The sequence below is a fragment of the Lagenorhynchus albirostris genome, chromosome 13 (assembly GCF_949774975.1).
Source record: "Lagenorhynchus albirostris chromosome 13, mLagAlb1.1, whole genome shotgun sequence".
In the NCBI taxonomy this organism is placed as follows: Eukaryota; Metazoa; Chordata; class Mammalia; order Artiodactyla; family Delphinidae; genus Lagenorhynchus; species Lagenorhynchus albirostris.
Window position 1 is genome coordinate 2,509,908 of NC_083107.1, and position 24,127 is coordinate 2,534,034.

General features: G+C 52.8%; 1 protein-coding gene and 1 long non-coding RNA gene across 2 annotated transcripts; one reads left to right on the plus strand and one right to left on the minus strand.

The window, feature by feature from the left end:
* Positions 1 to 3,405: 3,405 nt before the first annotated feature.
* LOC132531032 (uncharacterized) lies at positions 3,406 to 7,333 on the plus strand. The gene is made up of 2 exons (XR_009543995.1): positions 3,406 to 3,569; positions 6,223 to 7,333. It is a non-coding gene; the product is annotated as an uncharacterized LOC132531032 (long non-coding RNA).
* A 71-nt stretch (positions 7,334 to 7,404) lies between these two features.
* Positions 7,405 to 9,005, minus strand: GPR45 (G protein-coupled receptor 45). The gene has a single exon (XM_060168719.1). It carries the CDS (start codon positions 8,762 to 8,764, stop codon positions 7,466 to 7,468), a length of 1,299 nt encoding a protein of 432 aa, XP_060024702.1. The 5' UTR covers positions 8,765 to 9,005; the 3' UTR covers positions 7,405 to 7,465.
* Positions 9,006 to 24,127: the final 15,122 nt, after the last annotated feature.

The window sequence follows — 24,127 nt, forward strand, 5'->3', positions numbered from 1 at the left end:
GCTGTCCCTGGCTGTCTGGCCCTGGCCCTGGGGCATTGGAGCAGGTGGATAGCAGCTCGGGGTGTGAGCTCTCACAGAGGAGGCGGTGGGGTGTGGGCGCTGCTTGGGCTGCTTTGTATTTGGAGGGGCGCTCGCAGGCGAATTGTTCAGTGTCTCCAGGAGCCAGCCAGTCCTGGGAGCAACCTCTCCAGGGTCAGCCAGGGCCCGGATGTCAAAGCATCAGAATACAGAAAATCAAAGATGTGGTTAATACAGATTTTCGATTAAACCACTGGGGTGGCCACATTGTACTCTCCTTCCCAGGACAGAGAATTGAACGTGACAAGTTTAACGTACTTCTAACAGCAAGATAGCAAAGGCTGCCCAGAGTAGCACAGGATGAGGAACAGGAAAGAGGATGGTCTGGAAACCCTTCCCAGGCCCCGCCTACCAGACGTGTGTTGTGGTCAAAGGGTTTCTCGAGCCTGAGTGACTCAAGTTGGCTTATACTTGCCGTGAATAAGACTTTCAACCCAAATTGGTTTCTGGAGAGATGTAAGATGCCTTTAATAGTTGTTTCTCTGTATAGCTACTGTATAGCACAGGGAACGATACTCAATATTTTGTAATAACCTATAAGGGAAGGGAATCCAAAGAAGAACGTATAATATATATATAGTCTGAATATAACTGAATCGCTGTGCTGTACACCTGAAACTAACATGATATTGTAAATCAACTGTACTTCAATTTAAAAAAAGGAAAACATTAAAATGTAGTTGTTTCTCATGCTTTTCCGTATATAATTAGTGAATATATATTAATTGGCCGAAGCCTTTGCAGCACTGTCAAGCTCTTGTATTATTAATGTCTCCTCCGTCACACGCCTGTGGGCTTTCTCTCCTGGGCTCCTTCATGTCCCAATTCAGAATCCAACCTTGGCCCAGCCTGTTGGCAGATGACCCATTGGTGGCTGCTGAGAAGAGCTTCACAACCTACCTTAAGAGTTTCCCAAGTTTTTGGTAACTCTCAAGCACAGCTGGTTAGAGAATAAATTGTCATGACCTTTCCAAAAAAACCAATTTTATTATGGCATCAAAAGCCACCAATTCCACTTTCATAAGTTTATTTTAGGAAAATAATCAGCAGCTAGGTAGGAAGATTTATGTCAGGGATACTCATTATAGGATTTTTTTTTTCAATAGTGGAAAACAGAAAAAAACAAAACCAAACAGGGAGTACTTAAGTAACTTAGCTGCTGGTGCAGCCACATAACGGGTGACTTCCAGCCAGCAGAGATCACTTCAAAACATGAAAATAAAATCTACCAAAACACTAAGCTAAGTTGTGGGATAGTATGATCTAAATTTTGCAAAAGAAAGACACATTTTTATATGTAAGTTTAAAAAACTAGAATATCTTTAATTTTCTTTATGCGTTTGGGTAAAAACAAAGTTTTCACTTCTACAAGGAGCAAATTACCTCTATAATAAAAAATAATCAGTAGATATGATTTTTAAAACTTGTCTAAGACTAGGGAACATTTATTCCTAAGGATGGAAAGTACTCCATTCTCTTACAGAATCTAAATCTAAACTTTAAGGTATAGCATCACCTCATGTCTAGTTAGGAACTTACCCATATCTGCTTATTGCATCACTTGAGAAGGAAAGGTTCGAGGAAAACAGAGCAGGGGGCCGGGGAGTGAAGAGGATCTGTAGGTTCACACGAAGGTACAAGGGAGATTTAGACTCTGGGGACAAAAACCTGGTGGAACCTCACACCTTGGAGACCGTCCGAGCGGATGCCTCTCGGTGGTCCCAGGGCTCCCCGCCAGGGAAAGCAGTTCCTAGCAGCCTGGACTGCCTGCTTCCTGAGAGGGCCGGCAAATCCCGTGACAATCAGAGCCCTGGGGAGACAGAGCCTCCTGCTTGCCACAGTGTTTCTCCCTTCACGCTTTGAAAGCAAATTACGCTTTGCACTTTTCCGTATGCATTTATAAAGTTATTCAGTCCTGTTTGTCTTTTATGGTGAGGTGAGCGACCCTTCCTTCATGGTTTAATAAAACATCCGAAGTCTTCGTGACACCACAGCAAAGCACGGCAAGGAGGGGAGACGGCAGCAGCATTTCAATGAGGGAGGAAATGAGAAATGAGTCCCCAAAGGACACTTAATAAGGAACAGCAAACCTGTCTTTTCAAAAATGCTTCTGGAAATGAGCTTGGCTGTTTTTTCCGGCTGGATGGTTGGCAAAGGGGCAGCAGCTGCCAGAGGCAGCAGGAGAGAGCGCTGGGGAGCTGGAACACGCAGATCCATGCAAGGGACCGGCCTTATTACCCCGGCCTTGGGGATGGTCAGACGCTTACCTGGACACCTCCAGGCTGAGCTGGCGGATCAGCACCCTCGGATTCCTGGTTGCAGAAGGTAACGTTCTGGTGACACCTGTGTGTTTCTCATACAGGTGAGTTCTTTCTGTTCCTATCAGACTAAGTAGGGAAAACCCTCTGTGCTGCAGCCCCTCCCTCCCTCTCCTATTCTTAGATCACCTCGCCCCCGGCTCCTCCAGGAGGAAAGGGCAGAGGGCGGAAGGTAAACCAAGGCTGTCTGCTACAGTGCCCTCGCCCGCCCGCCCCACCATGCTATTGTGTTCCAACATCCTTTTATTCTTATGCAATCCAGATGTAACCACCCCTAGGGTCCCCAGCCCTGTTTTCTTGAGCTGCTCAGTCGCCATGGCCTGGCCCCGGCCCCCCCCCCCCCGCAGGTCCACCTTGCCATCAGCAAACGGTCTGCACCTTCCACTAGCTTTGGAAGCTATTGGAAGTATACTCTTTCCTTTAACATAATCAAATTCTTGGCAGACTCGGTCTCAATCGCTGTTGATTGTGGTTTTAAATTATAAGTTTTTTACCTTGGCAAAAGTCATCTCATTGTGGCTGCAAATTTTCAAACACCTTTTGTGCCTAAAAGGTTAAACGTGGCGACTCTCTTCTCAGCCCAGTCATCCAGGCATATGCAATTTCTGTGTCTGGACGCACATCCCCAGGCGCTGGGGGCTAGAGGTAAAGAGAGGGGCACCATCTTGGGTTGACTGTGTTTATTTTACATTGAGAAGAGGCTCAGTTATGAGATTTGTGCTTAGGACTTAAGAATGTATGTGTGTGCTAAGATCGCTCGTTTTTCAAAATCGTGCAGTCTCGGGAGAGACTGCTGGGAGTCCCCCAACTCCTCCTCTCCTGTGCTGACAGAGCCTTGACTGGACACGTGGGCACCTGACTAGGGACTCAGTCTCCCAGCCTCCTTTGCAGCCGGCGTGATCATGTGACTCACCCCCCAGCCTCCTTTGCAGCCGGCGTGATCATGTGACTCACCCCCCAGCCTCCTTTGCAGCCGGCGTGATCATGTGACTGGGCTCTGGACCAGGGAAGACCAGGGAAGACCAGGGGGGCGTGGATGTGTCTGCACACTTTCGCCCCCCGAGGAGCCAGGACACAGACCTGGCTGCGGCCTGCGCTGACCACAGAGATGAGGACGGTGCCCCAGGGACAGTGCACCCTGAGATGGGTGGAGCCTGAGTCCCGAACAACCCGGTGGGTAGGGAGCCCCCCTCACAGCTGGACTTCCGTGAGAGTGGGCGGGGTTATTTTTTAAAGTTAGGGCTGGGGGGTCGGGTACAGCAGCTCTGCCTATTTCCCCTGGCCCACTGCCTCCCTCCCGCCTGCATCCCTGCATTCCCGGTTCCGCCACCCAGCTGTCTGCGGACCTTAGAACCACGGGGAACAGTGGGGTGGGAGTAGGGGGGCGCACCCACCCATCCCTTCCCCTAGCAGCCCACGGAGGCTGACTCACAGCCCTGGGAGCATTCTGAGCGGAATGAAGTGGTCATTTCAGGCCATCGAGTCCATGCTCCTGGCTTCAGTAGCTGTTGTGTTCTTGTCAGCCGACGCTAAAATCTTACAAGCACATGAAGACAAGGAAAGGACAGGACAGCCAGTTTCTGAAACACATTTTTACCCTTGCCCCAGGCGGACAAAGCTGGGACGTAAGCAGGTTGACAACACGACCCTAGTGATTACTGCTCCGGTATATCCGGCCCAGGCGTGGGACTAGATCCTCATATGCATTATGTCATGTGTTCCTCTCGGGGGCCTCGGGCTGGGAGTGTCTTCCTCATTTAGGAGGCCAGGAAGCTGGACACGGAATCACTAGCAGGAGGTAAGGCTGCCGACTGTGTGAGCAAGGGGAACATAGCAACGTCGGAAAAACTTAATGTGGCAGAGTTTTAGTCCCCAAAAAGCATGTACTGTAAACCATGTCAGGGGAAACTACGCCAGGGCTCAGAGTAGCCAAGTAGGAATTGATCTAGATTTTGCTTTTCATCTTGGTTGTCAGAATGGCCTAGAGAACCTTTGCCTTTATTTCACACCAACAGCAGGGGGCCAAGGTTCATGATGACAAAGTAGTGGATTTTCCTGGGTGGTGAGAATTAGGATGACACTTCTGAGACTTACTGAGTCTCGTTTTCTGAGGCAAGGCTCTCCCACGGGCCGTCACCACCACAGTCACTGCCCAGGACCCCACAGGAACAACTCAGCACCCAGGGTTTGGGGGAAGTCCAGGGCCAGAGAGAAGATGAAAACATAATACAGAGAAGCAGTGGTCGCCCTGCAGGCATCAGGGAAGGAGACAAGGACTTGCTATTTCTGTAGTATTTTAAGAAGTTCCTTGAAGGCCTAGCGAGGCTGAAGAGAATCAGGAAGTCGGCAGAGTGAAAGTCAGAGGTGAAGCTAACTGTCTGGAATTATCTAGCAGGGTGGGGAGCTTTTAAAAATGTGGGCGCCTTGCTGTGACCCTCCCACTGCCCAATCTCCCGTTGTCATCAGTAATGCCCTTTAGTCATTGCAGCTCAGCTAGTGGCTTACAGGTTCTGGACTAGACTTCCCGAAGTGGGTGTATCTTAGGAGGTGTCCGGCCCCAGATTCTTGGTGTACTAGTCGTGGCTCTGGCGCTAATTTTGGCAAGAAACACAGTTTTATACACCGAAAGAGCAATAATACTTTACTTAAAATATATACAAAATTATTACTTTGAAACATATATATTACTATCCAACACACATCAAATAACACTGATTGATGTAAATTTTGGTACCTTCATTCGTTCAGTTTTGTGATTTCTCCTTTACACGAGGCTCCTGTAGAACGTTCTCTTAAATGCCCACCGGAGGGGAGGCGCCCAGAGGCCTCGTCCCCGTGGTGGTCTGGCTGTGCTCTTGGACACCCCTGAGGCTGTGCAACTCTGCCTCGCGGCGGGCACTCGGGACACAGAAGTGAGGGGACCCACCTCGATCAATCACATGCCACTGACGGTCTTCAGCCAATCTCTACGTCTCTCCTCTCTCCTCTCTTGTCTGTCTCCCTCTCCTCTCTCTCCTCTCTCTCTCTCCCCCTCACTCTAGGTATACAATGGTCTGGGGGGGTCTGGGCCTGGGTGTAAAAGGAGGGTGAAGTTGGTGAGAAAAAGTGCCAATTATTGGGGCTTCCCTGGTGGCGCAGTGGTTGGGAGTCCGCCTGCTGATGCAGGGGACATGGGTTCGTGTCCCGGTCCGGGAAGATCCCACATGCCATGGAGCGGATGGGCCCGTGAGCCATGGCCACTAAGCCTGCGCGTCCGGAGCCTGTGCTCCGCAACGGGAGAGGCCACAACAGTGAGAGGCCCGTGTGCCGCAAAAAAAAAAAACAAACAAAAAAACAAGTGCCAATTATTTTCGGAAAAGCCCTCGTCTGGACTTAGGTTAATGTGAGTTATGTTATCTTTCTTTTTTGCTTCTGTCACAGCAGGAAAGCATGGGAATGGGGAGCTGGTCTCTTCATACAACCTTGGAAAGGAAATGAGAAGAAAAACACAAAGGGGAGCGTCTGTGTTTGAGTTACGGTTATCCTGAGATAAATCAGACATGTGCCTTTGGGCCCAGACGGGCGTGACTCTCACCGTCCCCTACAGTGCCTTGCATGTCGTAGGCACTTAATAAATGCTCACTGCGTGGATGGATCTGGTGACTACAAGTGGAAAACACGCACATGGCAGGGATGTGGGAGACCCTCTAGGCCTGCTTCCTCGCTTGGCAGATGGGGAAACTGAGGCCCACAGAAGTGGGGGTGAAACGAGCAAGGTCATGTGACTAGTTCCTGATGGAGTTAGACTTAGAACCGTATTTTCTAAATTTCTCCTTAAATTTCCCAGTCTCTTCAGATCTGAAGCTGTAAGGAGAGCTCCGTGGACTCGACCATGTGCCCTGACCGCAGGAAAGTCACCTCCCCATCAGAAGCTCCCAGAGGTAAAGGGGGCCCTGGGTGTCGAGGCCGGGCGTACGGGACAAGCAGCAGGTCCCCTCTAGGCAGCTGCCCTCCTGGGACCCCAATCCTGCCTGGGCTGGGGGACCACGGTCCCGGGGAGGTGGCCCCGACAGCAGCGGCCAGACCCCTGCGGCCCTGAGTGAGGTAGAGGAACACAGAGGTCAGTGGGAGTGGGTCGTTGCGTCCCCGCCGCAGGTCCCGGGACGGGGTGAAGCGGCAGCCTCAGCGCGTCGAGAGGAACATGTAGACAGAGCCCCCGACCGCTTCTGGGGCTGAAAGCAAGTCGCTGCAGGTACTTGCTGAAAAGATGGATCACAGGAGAAGGAGTGCGGTTCCTGCTCACGGGGACAGACAGAGTGAGGACAGAGGGGTCCCGGGAACCAGAGGCGAGAGAGAGGGAAGGGGCAGGGGCTGCCACGGCAGGCAGGGAGGTGACAGGCCTCAGGGTGAGGGTCCAGTGGGCCGGTCCAGGGAGGAGGGTTGAGGATGTGCGCTGGGGTGGGCTTGTCATTTCCGCTGAGCTGCCCCCCGAACATTCTCTGGGCTTCAAGCCACCAAGGCCTCCCACGTGTCACACGGGGGCCGCTGAAAAGCCCAGGGGCTCCTCTGCTTCCCGCGTGACTTTGGTTTATAGAACGGACGATTCGGCCTCGTGCAAAACGCACATCTGAGGCCTGTGAAGAACCTGGCACGTTTGCACAACGTACGCCGTACACGCAGACGCCTCCGAAGAACGCTGGCGACAACACACGGACTGATGACCCAGCGGTGAACCACCTGGGTTTCTCGCGTCAGAACACGGCACCACGGCTGTCCGCGAGGCAGATCTTGAGAGAGCTCTTTAGACAGAGCTTTCCTCCTGCCCCGCAGCCAACCTCCCTCCTGCTCCCCTCGCCTCCCTAACGCTGGGACTCCTTCATCACCCACCCGCTTCCCCTTTTGTCGTGACGGCCGTCCAGTTTCCATCAGACCCGCAGGGAGAACAAAAATAATTCATCGTGCCAACCTGGGAGCCGCAGCTCACCCGGTAACAGTTGAGTCCCTTTGTGCTTAATTAAGAGGCCCCCCAAGTGCTGACTGCACGGGAGTCCCAGGAAGCCGCGCGAGGGGCAGGGGCTCACCGCCACCCCCTACACGGCGGACTGGTTTTCGGTGCACGCGTAGACGGTGCTCGGCTGGATTCGCCTCCGGATCCGCTCAGGCACTTTGGGGAGGGTCTGGAAGGTCTGGGGCAGCAGCTCCAGGCAGGCCTCGCGGAACTTCTTGATTCGCCAGCAGTAGACGATGGGGTTGAAGACGGACTTGAGGTAGCTGAGCCCCAGGATGCAAGAGCTGGTGGCGTAGAAGGAGGGGCCGCAGTAGAACCTCCGGCTGAACACGGACAGCAGGCTGTAGACGGAGTGCGGCAGCCAGCACAGCGAGAAGCCCACGAAGAGGATCAGGATGGTGGTGAAGGCCTTGGTTTTGAAGCTCAGGTCCAGGCTGACCTGCTGCTGCCGCTGCAGCCGCCGCAGGCCGGCGCGGGGCAGCCGCCGCAGGTCCAGGCTGTCCGACTGGTTGTGCACGCGCACGGCGTTCTTGCGCACCGTGTGCAGGATGCCCAGGTAGGAGCCGAGCATCACGGCGAAGGGCGCGAAGAAGGCGGCGCCCAGCAGCGCCAGCACGTAGGCGCGGCCGGCCGGCAGGTCGGTGTAGCCCAGCACGCACTGCGGCGCCCGCGCCGGCACCTCCACCAGCGGCCAGGCGGCCAGCGACGGGGCCGAGACGCAGAAGGACAGCGCCCAGGACGCGGCGATGATCACCTTGGCCCTGCGGGGGTTCAGCCTGTCCTGGCGCTGGACGATGATGAGGAAGCGGTCCACGCTGATGATGAGCAGGACAGCCACGCCCTCCAGGACGAAGAACCAGTAGAGCGCGGCCGAGAGCCGGCAGAAGGAGTCCCCGAAGCGCCAGCGGACGGTGACGAGGGTGGCGGCGGCGAAGGGCGCGCAGCACAGGGACAGCATGATGTCCGAGAAGGCCAGCGTGGCCAGCAGCAGGTTGATGGCGGAGCGCATGGCCGGCCTCTGGTACACGATGATGCAGACCACGGCGTTGCCGAGCAGCCCCACCACGCCCGTCAGCATCATGAGGACCGCCAGGGACACCCTGAGGGGCGCCGGCGGCGCGGGGGGCCCGGGCTCCGCCGCGTGGCTCCCACTGGGCAGCAGGTATTCGTAGGTCTCGATGGACGAGCGGTTACAGGCCATCGTGGAGGAAATCCTGGAGCCGGGGCAGCAGGGAGAGGAAGGGGCCTCAGCGCCTCGGGGGCGGCAGCCTCCTGTCTGCCGGCTGCATCTGCCTCCCGGCTGTCTTGGATCTGGAGGGCGCTGCAAAGGCTGGGAGGAGCCTCCCTCTTCGGGAGCAACTGGCGGGGATTTGCGATTCATCAATCACGGCCTCATCATCTCCGTGACAACCAACTGTGTCCGCAGCTTTCTCCTCGGACACGCTCTCAGCGGCCTGGGGCAAAGAAGCACGGAAGAGGACGGGGTTAGACCTTCCAAGCACGGGTTGAACAGAGCAGTGTTTGCCTTTTACAGGTATTTTAAACATCAGAGTGGCGGTGACTCACTCACTTCCCACGTGGGATAAGGCTTGGTCTTCACAAATACGCCGAGCCTTGTCACATCACCCGGGAAACCCGATTAGACCCACCTTGTGGGGGACCAGACTTTGTAATCAACATCTTCATAATCGGCATATATTTTATAACTTGAATTATAAACAGCCTGATCCAGTGAAGCTTCGGACAAGGCAACCCCCAGTAGAAAGCCAGCGCCATGAGGGCAGGGTCTTGTCTGTGTTGTTTGCTGTGTCCCCAGCGGAGAAGATGCTCAACAGAAATTCTGTGGAGTAAATAAATGGTAGTTATGCCGCTATTCGTTCTACGTGTGGACTCACATGCAGTTGTAAGAAAGAATCCAGCAAGATCCCATGTACCCTTCCCCCAGTTTCCCCTAATGGTAACACTTTGGATAACTAGTGCTGCTAGAATGTTACTTTTGGAAACACTGATGAAAAGGAGGACACTCTCCCCCTAGATAAACCCTTTTAAAGGGTGCTATTGGGGCTTCCCTGGTGGCCCAGTGGTTAAGAATCCGCCTGCCAATGCAGGCGATACAGGTTCGATCCCCGGTCTGGGAAGATCCCATGTGCCGCGGAGCAACTAAGCCCGTGCGCCATAACTACTGAGCCTGCGCTCTAGAGCCCGGGAGCCACAACTGCTGAGCCCGTGTGCCACATCTATTGAAGCCTGCGTTCTAGAGCCCGCAAGCCATAGCTACTGAGCCTGTGAGCCACGTCTACTGAAGCCCGCACGCCTAGAGCCCGTGCTCTGCAAAAAGAGAAGCCACCGCAATGAGACGCCCGTGCACCGCAACGAAGATCCAACACAGCCAAAAACTTTTTAAAAAAAGATGTTGTTCTCTTTCATTTCTTGTTTCTTTCATGGGTGTGGCAAGGATGGTGTTCTGTAGCTCAGTCCAAAGTCAGCTTGCTTGAGCAGGTGAAATCCACCACTTTCCCATCAGTGGGCGCCTCCGGAAGGCTGCTTAACCTCTGCTGGTGTGACCTCCTCGTCCGTAACATACAAATTCCATAGCTTCCCACTGACCGATGACTTGGCAGGCTGTCCACTTGAGGCTGAAGGAATGTCCTCGCAGAGACTGGGAGACGTCACTCCTTCTGGCATTCAGCATTGCTGGGGTTAGGCTGGAAGTGGATTTGGTTCTGTTCCTTCACAGGTGACAAGTTATGGCCTCTTGAAGGCTGGATATTTTCTTTTTGAAAAATGTTTACAAGGCAGTGTCTAGATATGAGTCTTTTCTTGTTTGCTGTGCTGGGTACTCAGTGGGCCTTTTAAACCCAAAGCCATGTGCCCCTCAACTCTGGGAAAGTTTCCTGTTTCACGTCTTTGCTAGTTTTCTCCCTTTTGATCTTTGTGGGGAATACTTAACAGGTAGATGCTGGACCTCATTGATTGGGCCCTAATTTTTCTTTTCTTTTCCCTTATTTTTTTTAAAAAAACTTATTTAAAAAATTTTCATTGAAATGTAGTTGATTTACAATGTTGTGTTTCCGTGTGTGTGTGTGTGTGTGTGTGTGTGTTTAATTTCTCTGCTTTGGACTCTTTTTTACACTGTGCTCTGAGGGGTTTTGACTTTATGTTTAGTCCTATTTAATTTCTGACTCTGGCAGTCATGTTTTTAAATCTCAGGGTGTTCCTATCTTCTGTGTCTTTTGTGCAGCTCTTCACTCGTTGAGGGATGTACGCTCGAAACTCTCCAGGTTACTAGGGGTGGTATTTTAAGTTCTCTTCATTTTTTTCTGAAGTTTTTCTGGTTCCTCTGGAGTCAGGGCCTCAGTTTCTCTTTTTTTTTTTTTTTTTTTTTTGTGGTACGTGGGCCTCTCACTGCTGTGGCCTCTCCCATTGCGGAGCACAGGCTCCGGACGCGCAGGCCCAGCGGCCATGGCTCACGGGCCCAGCCGCTCCGCGGCATGTGGGATCTTCCCGGACCGGGGCAGACTGCCCCCAGTGGCCCCCCTGCCCTGGGAACTGGGCAGGATGAGGACTCAAGGTCGCTAGCGTGAGGAGGACCAGCAGTCTTAAAGAGAAACTGAGGGGCTTCCCTGGTGGCGCAGTGGTTGAGAATCCGCCTGCTGATGCAGGGGATGTGGGTTCGAGCCTTGGTCTGGGAAGATCCCACATGCCGCGGAGCGGCTGGGCCCGTGAGCCATGGCCGCTGAACCTGCGCGTCCGGAGCCTGTGCTCCGCAACGGGAGAGGCCACAACAGTGAGAGGACCGCGTACCGCAAAAAAAAAAAAAGAAGAATGTTGCAGTAGAGAATGTAGGTGACTAGAGTGGCCATGGAACCAGGAGGCTGGGCAGGCAGCTTCGGGCTGCACCAGGCCCCCGGGAAAGTCCCACTAGCCATGGGGGGGATCACGTGGGCAGTGACCAGCTTGGGCTGGTGCAGGCAGTGCCCACCAGGAGCCAAAAGAACACATGTGACCAAGTGGAGATTCCTGCCGCAGGTGGTGGTCCAGGAACGAAAGCATTCGGAGACAGGAATGGTTTCTTCTTTCCTTTACCTTCTGCCAGAGACAAACTGTGTGAGCCAGGTGAGCATCAGACCTGTAGAAGCTTCCAGAGACACCTCAGCTGATGCTTCTCTTTTTTGGAAGCCCTCCTGCTTTCCACTTCCTCATGCCTACTTCTTCCTCTGTGCTGGCAAGAAGCATCTCTTTCCAACTTCCCTAGAGTTGTCCTTATCACAGAGATCTCAAGTTGAAGGGCAGGGGTGATGTAGGAATCTAGGAAGCCTCAGACCACTTAGTCTAAAGGCTCTGCGGGTGGCAATGTCTTGGTGATGTTAGCTCAGGTCCACAGCCCCTGGTGCTCCAGGCGTAGACCCTGCCTTCCGAGCATACCCGGAACGAGTTCATATCTGTGGTGGGAACAGTCATCCAGACTTGTGGAGGCTGAGCTGTATAATCAGAGATCTGGTGTGTTACTTTATAAGTGAGAAGTATCTCTCTGCAGACGACACATGCTTGTGTTAGCACGATACAATACTTCTGTGCCTCAGTTTTCCGATCTGTGAAATGGAGATAACTACACATCTACCCCCAGGGTTGTAAAAACACGTGCAAGACCTGGTACAAAGAAGGGCATTAGTAAATAATGAATCAACTAGTCGTTAATACATTAATCCACATCCCTCATTGTTTCAAGTTTATGGATTTCTGTCTCTTGGATTAAAGAACAAGAACCATGACAGGCATGCATACAGCCCTCATGGATTAAGTCCTTCTTGGAGCACAGAATAAGGGGTCACCGAGTAAAAGACACATCCCTGTGTGTCCATGTGTCTGTCAGTCCTGGCTGAACCCTTCACCTGCTCCCTTCTCTACGCTGTAAGAGCAGATCTTCCCTACAACATAATTACAGGGGGTGATTTCATGCTTAACCAAAGGAACAGATGGTGCAAGGAATTCTTTTTTTAATGTGTGTCTTGAGGTTGAATCAGATTAAAATTGTTTGGGCTTCTGGGCAGCAACTTGTCTCAGATATTTTAATTTAGCGTTTTGGTCACAGTCCTGTTGCTAATACCCAGATCAACAGCACTTTTCTTACCAAGAGCTCGGGCACAGTAAAGATCAAAGGGAGAGGTAACAGGCGAACAGGAAATGTTCCAGTACCTTCTTTAGTCTGACCCAGCATTACCGCCTCTCTGGCGATTTTCACTCGGAGGGGTGGGGTCATGATGGGAATTACAAGCCGAGGAAGAAGCGAGATGGGAACGGAACCATTTCAAGGTACTTACTGTAGCTCCCATGCCATCAATCCCACCTTGGAGCTGGGCGGTCGTGCAGGTGTTGAAGATAAATAAGCATCTTGAACTGAGGTTTAACAGGTCCGCTGACCGTGTGCTCAATGGACTGTGTCTACGCAAAGGATGGAGGGAGCTTTCGGCCGTGCGCAGGGAGGAAACACTGCCGTCTGTACACTGAACGGACCATGGCATCGCCTAAAGCTCCTGCAGCCACTCCTGGGGTCCTGCCGCTGCTCTGCGCGGAGAGCTGGCCCTGCCCACCATCCGCGTGTGCCGCTCAGATGCACCCACGAGCAGCTCACCTTCGCAAAAGTAGTGCCAGGTAGAGAGAGCCAAGACCCGAGGCCGGTCCCCGGTGCCGAGGCTCCGAAAGAGGGGCCCGACGTCGGTAGGATCAGAGCGGGAGTGAGCGCAGTTCCTTGTCCGTGATGCTGACGAGCAGAGAAAAGACAAACGGTGCCGCCACCGAGCCAACCAAGATGCGGCGCAGAGAACCCTTAGGCGAGGGCACACCTTCCGGTAGGTGAAGGCGCAGAGAACCCTTAGGTGAGGGCACACCTTCCGGTAGGTGAAGGGTGGAGGGTGAGGGAAGGTGTCTTTCCCTGCTCCGTAAGTATGACAGCTCTGCGGGGGACCACCTGGTGGTACCCTGGGGGGTTACCTGGGCCAGGGGCAGCCGCAGGATGCTGCGAGGCCCTGGGACCTGGCCAGCCTGCCTGCCTCCCTCCCTCCCTCCCTCCCTCCTTCCTTCCTTCCCCCCTCCCTCCTTCTCTCTCTCTCCCTCCCCTCCCATCCCCTACTTCTCTCTGTCTATCTCTGTGTGTGTGTCTGTCCGTCTCTCTCTTTTCTAGCTTTTAAAACTTTTTATGATGGTACATTGCAAACCTATAGAAAAGTAGAAAAATTAGTATAACAGAACCCCATTTGGCCAAGGTGTTTTTTTTTTATTTTGAGGTACACGGGCCTCTCACTGTTGTGGCCTCTCCCGTTGTGGAGCACAGGCTCCGGACGCACAGGCCCAGTGGCCATGGCTCACAGGCCCAGCCGCTCTGCGGCATGTGGGATCCTCCCGGACCAGGGCACAAACCTGCATCCCCTGCATCGTCAGGCGGACTCCCAACCACTGCGCCACCAGGGAAGCCCTTGGCCAAGGTTTTGAGATGTGTTTTTCCCATTTCCTTCCATTGAGGTGGGAGCAGCTCTGCACGTCCTTGTCACCAAACACCTCCTGTCTTGGCTTTTGTAAAAAAATTATTTATTATTTTTGGCTGTGTTGGGTCTTTGTTGCTGTGCACGGGCTTTCTCTAGTTGTGGTGAGCAGGGGCTACTCTTCTTGCGGAGCACAGGCTCTAGGTGTGCAGGCTTCAGTAGTTGTGGCATGCGGGTTTCAGTAGTTGTGGCTCACGGGCTCAGTAGTTGTGGCTCATGGTCTCAGTAGCTGTGGCTCACAGGCTCTAGAGCGAAGGCTCAGTAGCTGTGGCGCATGGACTTAGTTGCTCTGTGGCATGTGGGATCTTCCCAGACCAGGGCTTGAACCTGTGTCCCCTGCATGGCAGGCGGATTCTCAACCACTGCGCCACCCGGGAAGCCCCTGTCCTGGCTTTTGTTTCCAATGTAAAACCCGAGATTCTGCTGGGTTTTCTTGGAGAGCGGAGAGCAGGCTGAGAGGCAGAGGAGTGTCCTGATAGACAAGGAGAGGAACGCCAGCCCAGGAGAGGTTCCTAGGGGACAGGTTCGGCGGGGAGTGGGTACACAGAGGGCTAGGGGTTCTAGAACCTCTCCGAGCTTCTCCAAGGATTTGACCGTCCTAGTAACGATGGTCCTGCAGCCAGAGATCAGTCCTTGATAGGATGTCACTGACTGTATTGCAAACGTGTAGTTTCAGGTAACAGATCTCCTCTTAGCTGGTAACATGCAGCTCTGAGTTGATGGGAAGGGACAAAGTCTAAAATGGTTTTCTTCCTTTTCCATTTTCAAAGTCCGACATGAAGAGACCATCCAGGCTGTAACGTGAGATGGAGCTCGCTAGAACCCAGAGGGGGAGGGAACGCAGTGTGCAGGCAGAAGCCCCTGGACTGGGCAGAGGGTTGCTGGGAGGGCAGCAGGGCCGGGCAGAGGGCAGAGCTGAGCCAGGGGAAGACTTCCTGGCAACTGGGAGGTTAAGTACCAGCAGGTACCAGTGGAGGCTCTTATCTCTTTCCTTGTTGCCCCTAAAACAGAATGGACTCAAGGCAGGTCCACGTGGAGGCAGCAGGGTGTGTCATCACCTGTGTTGTCTGAGAAAAACAATGCACAACCTAAAAGTTGAGAGTTATGTTTTATTTGGCGGACGAAACTGAGGACTTAAGCCTGGGACACAGCATCTCAGATCACTCCGAGGGACGGCTCCGAAGAGGCAAGGGGATGGGGGTGGGGGTGGGGCCAGGATATATGGGAGTTTCTGCAACACAGACCAGGTAGTTGGAACATCAGAGGATTACTTAAAGAAAACCAGACATCTCAAGTGAAGGAATGTAGCGCTTTTCTCTGCATGGGAAGATGCAACAGTCTTGACTCACTGAAATCATTCCTTTGATCTGCACCTCAGCCATCTGGGGCCAGTGTCCTGTGCTTTCTCATCCTGAGTCTTCCCAGGGTGCACCTTCCAGGTGGCTTCAGTCCTGTTTCTATCCCGAGTTCCCGCAGGGCTCACCACTGGGGCACCTGTAGTGTGATGGCTTGATGGCTGAAGCATCCTTTGTTTACTGATACGGCAGGTGGCACTTGTAGTTCACACGTTTGAGGTCGGTGCAGCCCAGAAAGCCCGTGTCACTGCTGGGTGTTCAGGGAAATGACGGCCCCTCCTCACATGATGGCAACAGCAGCTGTTCCCCCATCTTCAGACCCCACCTGCCGTCTCCTTGCGGCTCCTCTGTGCATCTCTGCGTCCTCTGAGCGAAGGCGGGCGCTGGCCTTCCTGGGGCTGTGCCCTGGGTGCCTGGAGAGTGTCCCTGGGGCGGGACCACCGCCCGCATCGAAGAACAAACTCTCAAAGCACTGGGCCGGAGACCAAGCCCTTCTTAGGGAACAGTTTTCCAGAAATACTAAAGTCAAGTACGCACTACACACAGGCACGTCTACATTTTACTTCACAGACTTAGAAATATGTATTTAATCTCCAATAAATTTGCCGTCTCTTCTGGTGGGGAACCTGGTGGACTCTTTCTCTGAAATTGTGGTTATTGCTTCAGGTAACCAATTGGCATCTGAGATATTGGACTTTCATTTCTTACTACGGAAAAACACACTGGTTCACAAACACCCAACCTAGGGAATGAAGCCGGTTTGGGCAGATGGAGAAGTTTGCTGTGGAGACAGCTTGACTCTGTCCTTACCTGCAGCCACGTCACCTGCCTTTTTGATACAGACTCTCGAACAGATGGCATATTCCAATTTCAATAACTTTATTGGCAATGAAAGAATATGCAAGAGCTGCCCCAAGTAATTCATCAGTAGCTGTGCTTAGAAACAGGTGTTGGGCTACGTGTCTCAGCGTCTGAGGAAAGTGAGCTGAGGGAGACCAGACTGTTTGATTTCTCAAGTAACGCAAGACTCCTGGGGGGAAGTTTTTCAAATAGAACAGAATCGGGGAGCCTTTAAGGAAGCACATCTTTACTGTTTTTAGCAACACCTGAAATGTATTGTGTGCGCGTTACTGCCGGCTAGGCTCGGTCCTAGCTCGGTGGTTCTCTGAACCTGCATCAGCATCGCATAGGAACTTGTTAAAAAGGCAGATTATCAGGGCCACCCAGACCTACTGAGCCAGGACCCTGGGAGTGGGGACCAGGAAGCTGTGTTTGAACCAGCGCCCCAGGGGATTTGAAGTTCTCAGTTGTGGGAGCTACTGACACAGCCTACCCCCTGGAACCCTGCCACTGACTCGGTTTTACAGACAGAAGTTCTTGACCTAGAAATTCATAAAAAGACAAACCTGCCTTGGGACCCAGGAGGACCGGTTTAACCCTGGACTGTGCCACTTCCATGAGATGTAAGTGAGAGTTCATGGCAGTCTTTTATATTTGCAACAAGTTAGTATTTCGGGGCAAGAGCAACAGAAACAGACGAAGGGAGGAAAGTGGCTCAGAGGCTCTGTAGGACCAGCAAGGGCCGGAGTGTGGTGGGAGCACGGCAGCCGTGGACAGGCCCCAGGACCCCGGCCGCCCTCGGGCACATACGACCTGCACAGCTGAGCTCTCACAGGTGCTTCTGGAGTGATGTGGGTGAGTTCTCCTTGTCCCCCCAAAGTTAAACTCTGCTGGCTGGCGAGAATGTAGGATTCAACGCTACATTGGCGGGAGACGCAGGGTAGCACCGGGATTCGGCCGCTGTCCACTCTTGAATCCACGGTGCCACCCCCACGATACGTACAGAAAACATCCATATGGCCCCGTGGAGTGACCAGGCTCGGGGCCTGAGAGGGTTAAAGCCTTGAGATGCCCGCAGCCCATCCCACGGAACTAGCTTTCAGGATTCTATGAGTAGACGGGGGCTAAGACAGACTGAATTTTTGCTCTGACCAAAGAAACAGTAACAACACCTAGTATCTGGACAAAACTTTAACATATTCAAAATGTCCCCAGAATGTGCTCTTTATTTCCTTCTCACAGCCACCCGATGACACATTAATATTCCCATTTACAGATGAGGAAACAATCAATACATGAAGTGATTTGCTTGAGGTGACACCAGTGGGCAGAGGGGCTCCGGTCACTTCTCGCCTCGTCTCAGGCCCTGATGCTTTCTCTGTCCCGGGGGCCCGGTCAGTGGCACCCACTCAGGGTGCAGGTGGGTTTCATCGTGTGGACAAATTCCTTTCTACAGACTCAGATGCCGACTCGGATACGCTGACTGCCCACACTTGCTCTAGTTATGAGAAAGAATAGTTGGTAATATAAGTCCTTCCGAAAAGTCCAGAGAACCCACCCAACCTTCGCCAAATACCTGTTTTCTGCATCTCTATGTTCTCCTCTTTCTTTAGAGGAGGCCGAAGCGTATGGTTCACGTGGGGACCTCAGTTTCCAAGTGAACCCCTGAAAATTGCATTTGTGCATGTCTCTGTTAAGAGGCAGCTTCTCCCCCTTTCTGAACTAGTTTAGAGGCGTTGCGTCTGAGGTGGAGTTTTTAAAGTCCCGGAATCACTATGAAGAGTTTGCTAGAGGCACAAAGCCTACGGCGCTTGTTTAAACATAGTTCGATGTTTTAATGAAATCTGAGACACTTAGCACTTTTTCAAGATGCTAAAAAATAAGACCTGCCAAGGTCAAGTTTCTCCAGGTAGACACGTGACGTCCCAAGCAGCCTGTCTGGGGCTCCAAGACAGCCCACCCTGGGGCTCCCAGCGCAGCTGCAGCTCCTTTAAATTCGAGAAACCCCGGGTGCCGGCCCCTCAGACTCCTCAGCCTTGCAGCCTGGCTGCTTTGCAAAACCTTTTCCCTTCTCCAAAATCACATCTGCAGGTGCCCATCCCTCTGCTTTAACTTGGCTTTCTCAAAAACTATTTTTAAACTGTTTTTTGGTACCTTTGCAATTTTTCTAACATTTTAATGCCCCTATTCTGAAAAAAGAAAACCCTGACTCTGATAAAAATATACTTTTTCATTTGTAGTAAAGAAAACAGACGCAGCTGATGTATTCAATTAAAATGATTTGATGATATTTTAATGTTTTTAACAGCTTTATTGAAACACTTTACATATGACAAAACCTGCCCATTGTAAGATTACAATTCAATGAATTTTGTACAATTTATAATGTTGGGCAACTGTCACCACACTCTACCTTCAGAACGTTTCCATGGCCCCCTTGTGTCTGTCTGCAGGCAACTGGTTGCATTTTTAATAGTGGTTTTGGTTTTGTTTTTGTTTTTTGGCTGCACTGCATGGCTTGCGGGATCACAGTTCCCTGACCAGGGATTGAACCTGTGCCCTTGGCTGTAAAGGCATGGAGTCCTAACCACTGGACCACCAGGGAACTCCCGATTTTTAACAGCGTTTTAAATTTCCAAAAAAGAGTTCCTAATACCGCCCAAGAACTTGACAGTTGTATGGAGGGCTGTTAATCTGGCAGCCCCGCCCTGACATTTCCCCCCTGGGTCCCCGGCAAGAGGAGGGAAGTGGTATTGAAATTTGTGATAAAGATGAAATAGCATTGGAATCATTTTAGTCCTTGGGCCCCGGCCCATGTGGATATTCGTGGCTCCGAGTGAACGAGCATCAGTTGGGCAGGGAGCAGGGCAAGCTTAACTCCTTCACCCCTATACCTCCAGCAAACCCCTGCCCAACCTAGAGTCACGATGGACCCGTGAAGCACAGCGGGCCGCGGGGCTGGGCTGGTCAGGGAGCTCCAGATCCAAACCACCGTCCTGCCTCTGCTTCTCAGCCTTGGAACTTGAGGACCCTTGGCAATTCTTCAGCCTCTGCTGCTGCTTCGTCTTCTGTACTAACCCCACAGGGTGGCAGCAAAGATTAAACAGCATCTTGCAAGTCACAAGGCAAGCGGAGGGACGGGCCTTTATCAGGGCAGAGGGCGAGTTCAGAGGCATCATGCAGCAGAGCTACTCGGGAAGCACCTGCCTGGCTCTCCAGGTGGATCCGGTGTGGACAGCCCTGCAGAGCACCGGGGAGCGAGGGGCTGGACGGAGAAATGGCCGCTAGTGTTCGGTCGAGTTCTTGTTCCGGAGAAACATGGTCACAAGGAAGCTACGCTCCCAGAAGCCCCGTCAGACCCAAGATCATTACTGCTTCCCGATTAACTGTCATGCATTGTGTTCAGTACTATCCACGGTCCCTCCGAGCATCCGGAATGACTTGTTCAGACTTGTTTCACTTGCAACGCATTAGAGTTTAATTGTCACATTAAAAGAACTGACCTAGAAATTCTACCTCCAGGAATTGGTTCTAGGGAAATAATTATTGATGGTCACAAAGATTTGGCCACACGAATGCTTAGGGCAGTGCCGTTTCTGAGAGGGAGACTGAGTGTAAGTTCGGTGACAGGAAGGCAGTCAGGAGACGCAGGGCCTGTGATCGCAGCTCTGGGTTAAATGTTGACTCCGCTCTGGGTGAGCCTCTTGGCCTCGGTTTCCTCATCTGCAAAATGGGCAAATGAGATTCCCTCCCTCACGGCGGAGCAGCGTCGTGCCTGGGACCCGGCGATCACCGGGCACGGGCTTCTGCTTCGCCTATGACGTCCTACAACAGAATTGTGTCCCGCAGCAAAGGTAACCCTGCAGGCCAACGCTCGGCAGCTCGGAAAGATGTTCACGAGAGAGCAAGGGGAAAATGCAGGTTAGAGCATAGTTCGTAGAGTTTGAACCCTCGCTAATAAATGCACGCGTTAAAAAACGAGCATGGGAAGTAAGTGCATGTTCGCGTTGGTCTCTCTGGCAACTTCCCTGCCTCCACCCCTCCCCGTGCAGGCCCTCCCACCCCAGCGCAGCAGCCAGGATTCCTGGGGAAACGGGAGTCAGAGCAGGTCCTTCTTGTGCATCTCCACTGACTCCAAACTCACTGGGAAATGGGCATGAAAGCCGAACTTGTTCACTGTGGTGGTTTCCGGCCCTAAGCTCCCTCTGTGACACCCCCAGTCTCCCCTGCTCCCGCCTCTGCCCCTACGCTGGTTTCCCTGCTGTGCCTGCTTGGTGTCCTCTGTCTGGAATGTTCTCCCCCTCCTTGCCCACCTCCTGCAAGTGTTTCTTCAAAGGCCCGTCTCAGTGTGTCCTTCCGCTCACTGGTGACAACCAGCCCCCAGAGGGCTCGACCTGCACCCTCCTCGCAGCCACGTGCAGGGCCCCGCCCACGCTCATCCTCCGTTACCCCAGCAGCACGTTCTGCGCCCTCCTCGCAGCCCGTCACTGACGTGCAGGGCCCCGCCCACGCTCATCCTCCGTTACCCCAGCAGCACGTTCATCGAGTGAATGAATGCTCTGACTTTTCTTCCATTGCGCACCTGTATGTTCTAAGCTTTCTACAGTTAACATACCTTATTTTTTTTCAATAGAAAGGTCAATTTTTAAAAAATGAGTATATACAACTGATTCACTTTGCCGTACGCCTGAAACTAACACAACATTGTAAGTCAACTCTACTCCAATATAAAACCTTTTTTAAACGAGCAGCATTTTATACGTATGCCTCAATTTTACACCATTTCGGTTTTGAACTCAAGATTCATGGATGTGATGGGCAAGGGTGGGAAACAGACAGTGAGACGGAGGTGGGGAGAGGGTACAGGCAGAACCCACTATTTCTGGCCATTTCCTAGACGGCAGGCAAATCCTTTGCTAAATCAAAGGGCTGGAATTTAATACGACTCCTTATCAAGAAAGACAACTTACTAATTTAAACCCAGGTCCAGAATATTTCCATTCCAGCTGCTACAACTTCTAATAATTCCCAACATCTTTTTATTGTTCAGGATTTCAATAACATCAAACACATCTTCCCCAGCACGAGGAACACATTTAGTTCAAAAACAGCCAAGCTGGAAAACATGTGAAATGCGCAGCCAAGCCGCAGGGCAACTGGCCCGCAGGTCGGCAGCGTCCGCGTGGGCTTTCCCCACAGTTACAGCCGGGAGAAGAGGTCCGTTCGCCATAAGGGAGGCTCGGCCCAGGTTTCTTGGGATAATGGTTAACGATCCATCAAACACGCAGGCCTGCTCTGGGTTAAGCTCCTCGGGTAATGTCACCCAGATGTCTGCAGTGTCTGGAAGATGATGACTTGATTCTTACTTGGGGACAAAGACGGTGCTCGAGCAGGAACTGTGGGCGCCCCAGGGTCCGTCCTTGCTGTTTCCCCACACGCTCCCTAAGAGATCACTTCTCTGCCAAGATTCCAAACACCCCCAAGACACTGCTCAGACCCAGTTCCGCAAGCCAAATCCGGCTCCCCTTCTTGACTCCCAGGTCCAGGAAGATCAGCTCTTGCCTGTTTCACACCCAGCGTACCTGAAGCGGAACTCAGCATCTTCACCCCCGACGGGGTCCTCCCCAATCACCCCGCATCCCAACAACCACGCCTCCGGCCCTCCAGTTACCGACGCAGAACCTGGAGTCAACCTTGACCCCTCCCTGTCCCTCATTCCGTGCCTCCAATCATCTACTCTCTGTCTTAGGAACCTCAGAACTCAACCCACGTTTCTCTGTCCACACTGCCACTGCTCCAGTTTGGGTGCCGCCATCTCTCAACCAGGTGACAGCCACCTACCGGCCCCAGGGTACCCCTCCCCTGCCCACCACGGCCCTCCCTCTGCTGCCACTGGAGTATCTCCCTGCGAAGGGAACCAGACCAGGTTGCCCTTGGCTTAAAGCCCATCAACCGCTTCCCACCGACCTCGGGACGAAGTCCAGCCTCCCTGCGCGGACTTACAGGGTGTGTGGAGGCTCATCCTGTGAAGGCTGTGAAATCAGCTTGGGGGTCACAGCCAGCACTGACAAAACTAGAATAAGGTGGAAATGGAGCTCTTCATGCAGGGTAAGGGGAGTACTGCTGGTGACTGTTGTGTCATACTGATGTGTGCGTCCTGAGCTGTGATGTTACATGCATTTCTCACTGTGGGTTGTAGTTGAAGACTGGTTTGGAAGACGCTAGTGGGGACTCCCCTTGGTGGCGCAGTGGTGAAGAATCTGCCTGCCAATGCAGGGGACGCGGGTTCGAGCCCTAGTCCGGGAAGTTCCCACATGTCGTGGAGCAACTAAGCCCGTGAGCCACAACTACTGAGCCCACGAGCCACAACTACTGAAGCCTGTGCTCTAGAGCCCATGCTCCGCAACAAGAGAAGCCACCGCAATGAGAAGCCCATGCACCGCAACGAAGAGTAGCCCCCGTTAGCCGCAACTAGAGAAAATCCCGTGTGCAGCAACGAAGACCCAACGCAGCCAAAAATAAATAAATAAATAAATAAAAAGAAAAACGCTAGTGGACAAGACCTTTGGTGAGCTGGCCCTGGCCCGACTGTCCAGGCCCCTCTTCCTCCCCCACTGCAACCTCCTCCAGTCACCTGCAGGATCTCACATACCCAGCTGCCTGCTACTTCCGGCCCTTTGCACATGCGGTTCTCTTCCCCGGAAGTGCTTTGCTTGCGCTGCCCTGGCCTTGTTATGTCTAGTTCTCGCTCTTCAGATCTCAGCCGAAATGTCTGTCCCTCATGGAAGCCTTCCTTGACCCCTAGGCAGGGACAGGTCACCTGCCCCATGTCTGCCTGTCGTCCTGCCCTTCCCCACTGTAGCCCACATCACAGTGTAGTGCAGTGTAGTGGTTTGTGTCTGCTTTCCTGCTCTTGGCTCCACTGGGGCAGGAATTACATCTGTCTTTTCCCCCTCTGTGTCCCTGGCACACAGCAGAGTGTCCAACATAGAGCAGGTACTCAATGACCATGAGTTGAATGAGCCCATTCATTAACTCAAGGCTTATGCGTCAAGGGTTGCTTGCATCCCTCTTCTGTGCAAGACCTCGTGGACAGATGGAAACAAACAAGGCAGCATCATCGCCTGGAATTCGGAGGTAACGTTTCCCTGACCTCTGCAGCAGGACTGCCACTCCCCAGGGGACAGGCAAGTTCAGCTGCACAGCATCCTACGGGGTGATGCCCGAGGGTTAAGGAAGATTCTTTGGGACCCAGAATAAATCTAACAAAACCTCCTCCAGATCACGTCCTGCATTTCAGCCTTGACTTCCAGCTTGGGAATTTTATATTTCACGTAACATTTTTATATGAAAATTATGTTTATATTTCATATACAATTTCATATGCAATAGATATGAGACCCGCAGTTTACTCAGAACTTTAATATCTGGGGCAACGACAAGGTGTCATTCCTTAGGCTTAAGCCGGACACAGGGACTTTACCAAGCCTATAATGCTTCCACCTGGGGAGGGAGAATACATTGTAAACGTCAGTTATTCGCGCCACGTGACTTCATTAATTCACACCCATTCCCTTCAGTCCTGTCTGAAATAAATAATGCTGAGCCAAAGGAGGAGGCATTCAGGGTTCTGGACCCCGAGGCCAGACAAAAGGAAGACGAGGCAGTGGGGAGACCCAGGGCCTGGGGTCCGAGCCTTGCCCGACCCTGCCTGCCTGGGTTGCCCTGCTCGGGGCACTGAATCTTCCCGAGTCACGTTCACTTGCCTACACAGAGGGGCAGCCACACCTGCACCTAAGCTGGTTGGAGGGATGAATACAGACAGAACTTTGACGCCAGCTCTGCGGGTAGGTTGTGGATGCAGGAGCCAAGGCCAGGAGGCCGCTGGGAAGACGCCCTCAGGGTGACGAGGGAGGGAAGTGGGGTCTCTAAAACTGGGGGTCCTCCAGCCCCCAGGAGACCCCACCGGGCGGGGCCTGGGGTGGGGTGGGGAGCTGGGACCAGGCAGCC

Coding starts and splice junctions, on each gene's coding strand:
- GPR45 (XM_060168719.1), bottom strand. CDS start 8,764: ATGAATCGCAAATCCCCGCCAGTTGCTCCCGAAGAGGGAGGCTCCTCC.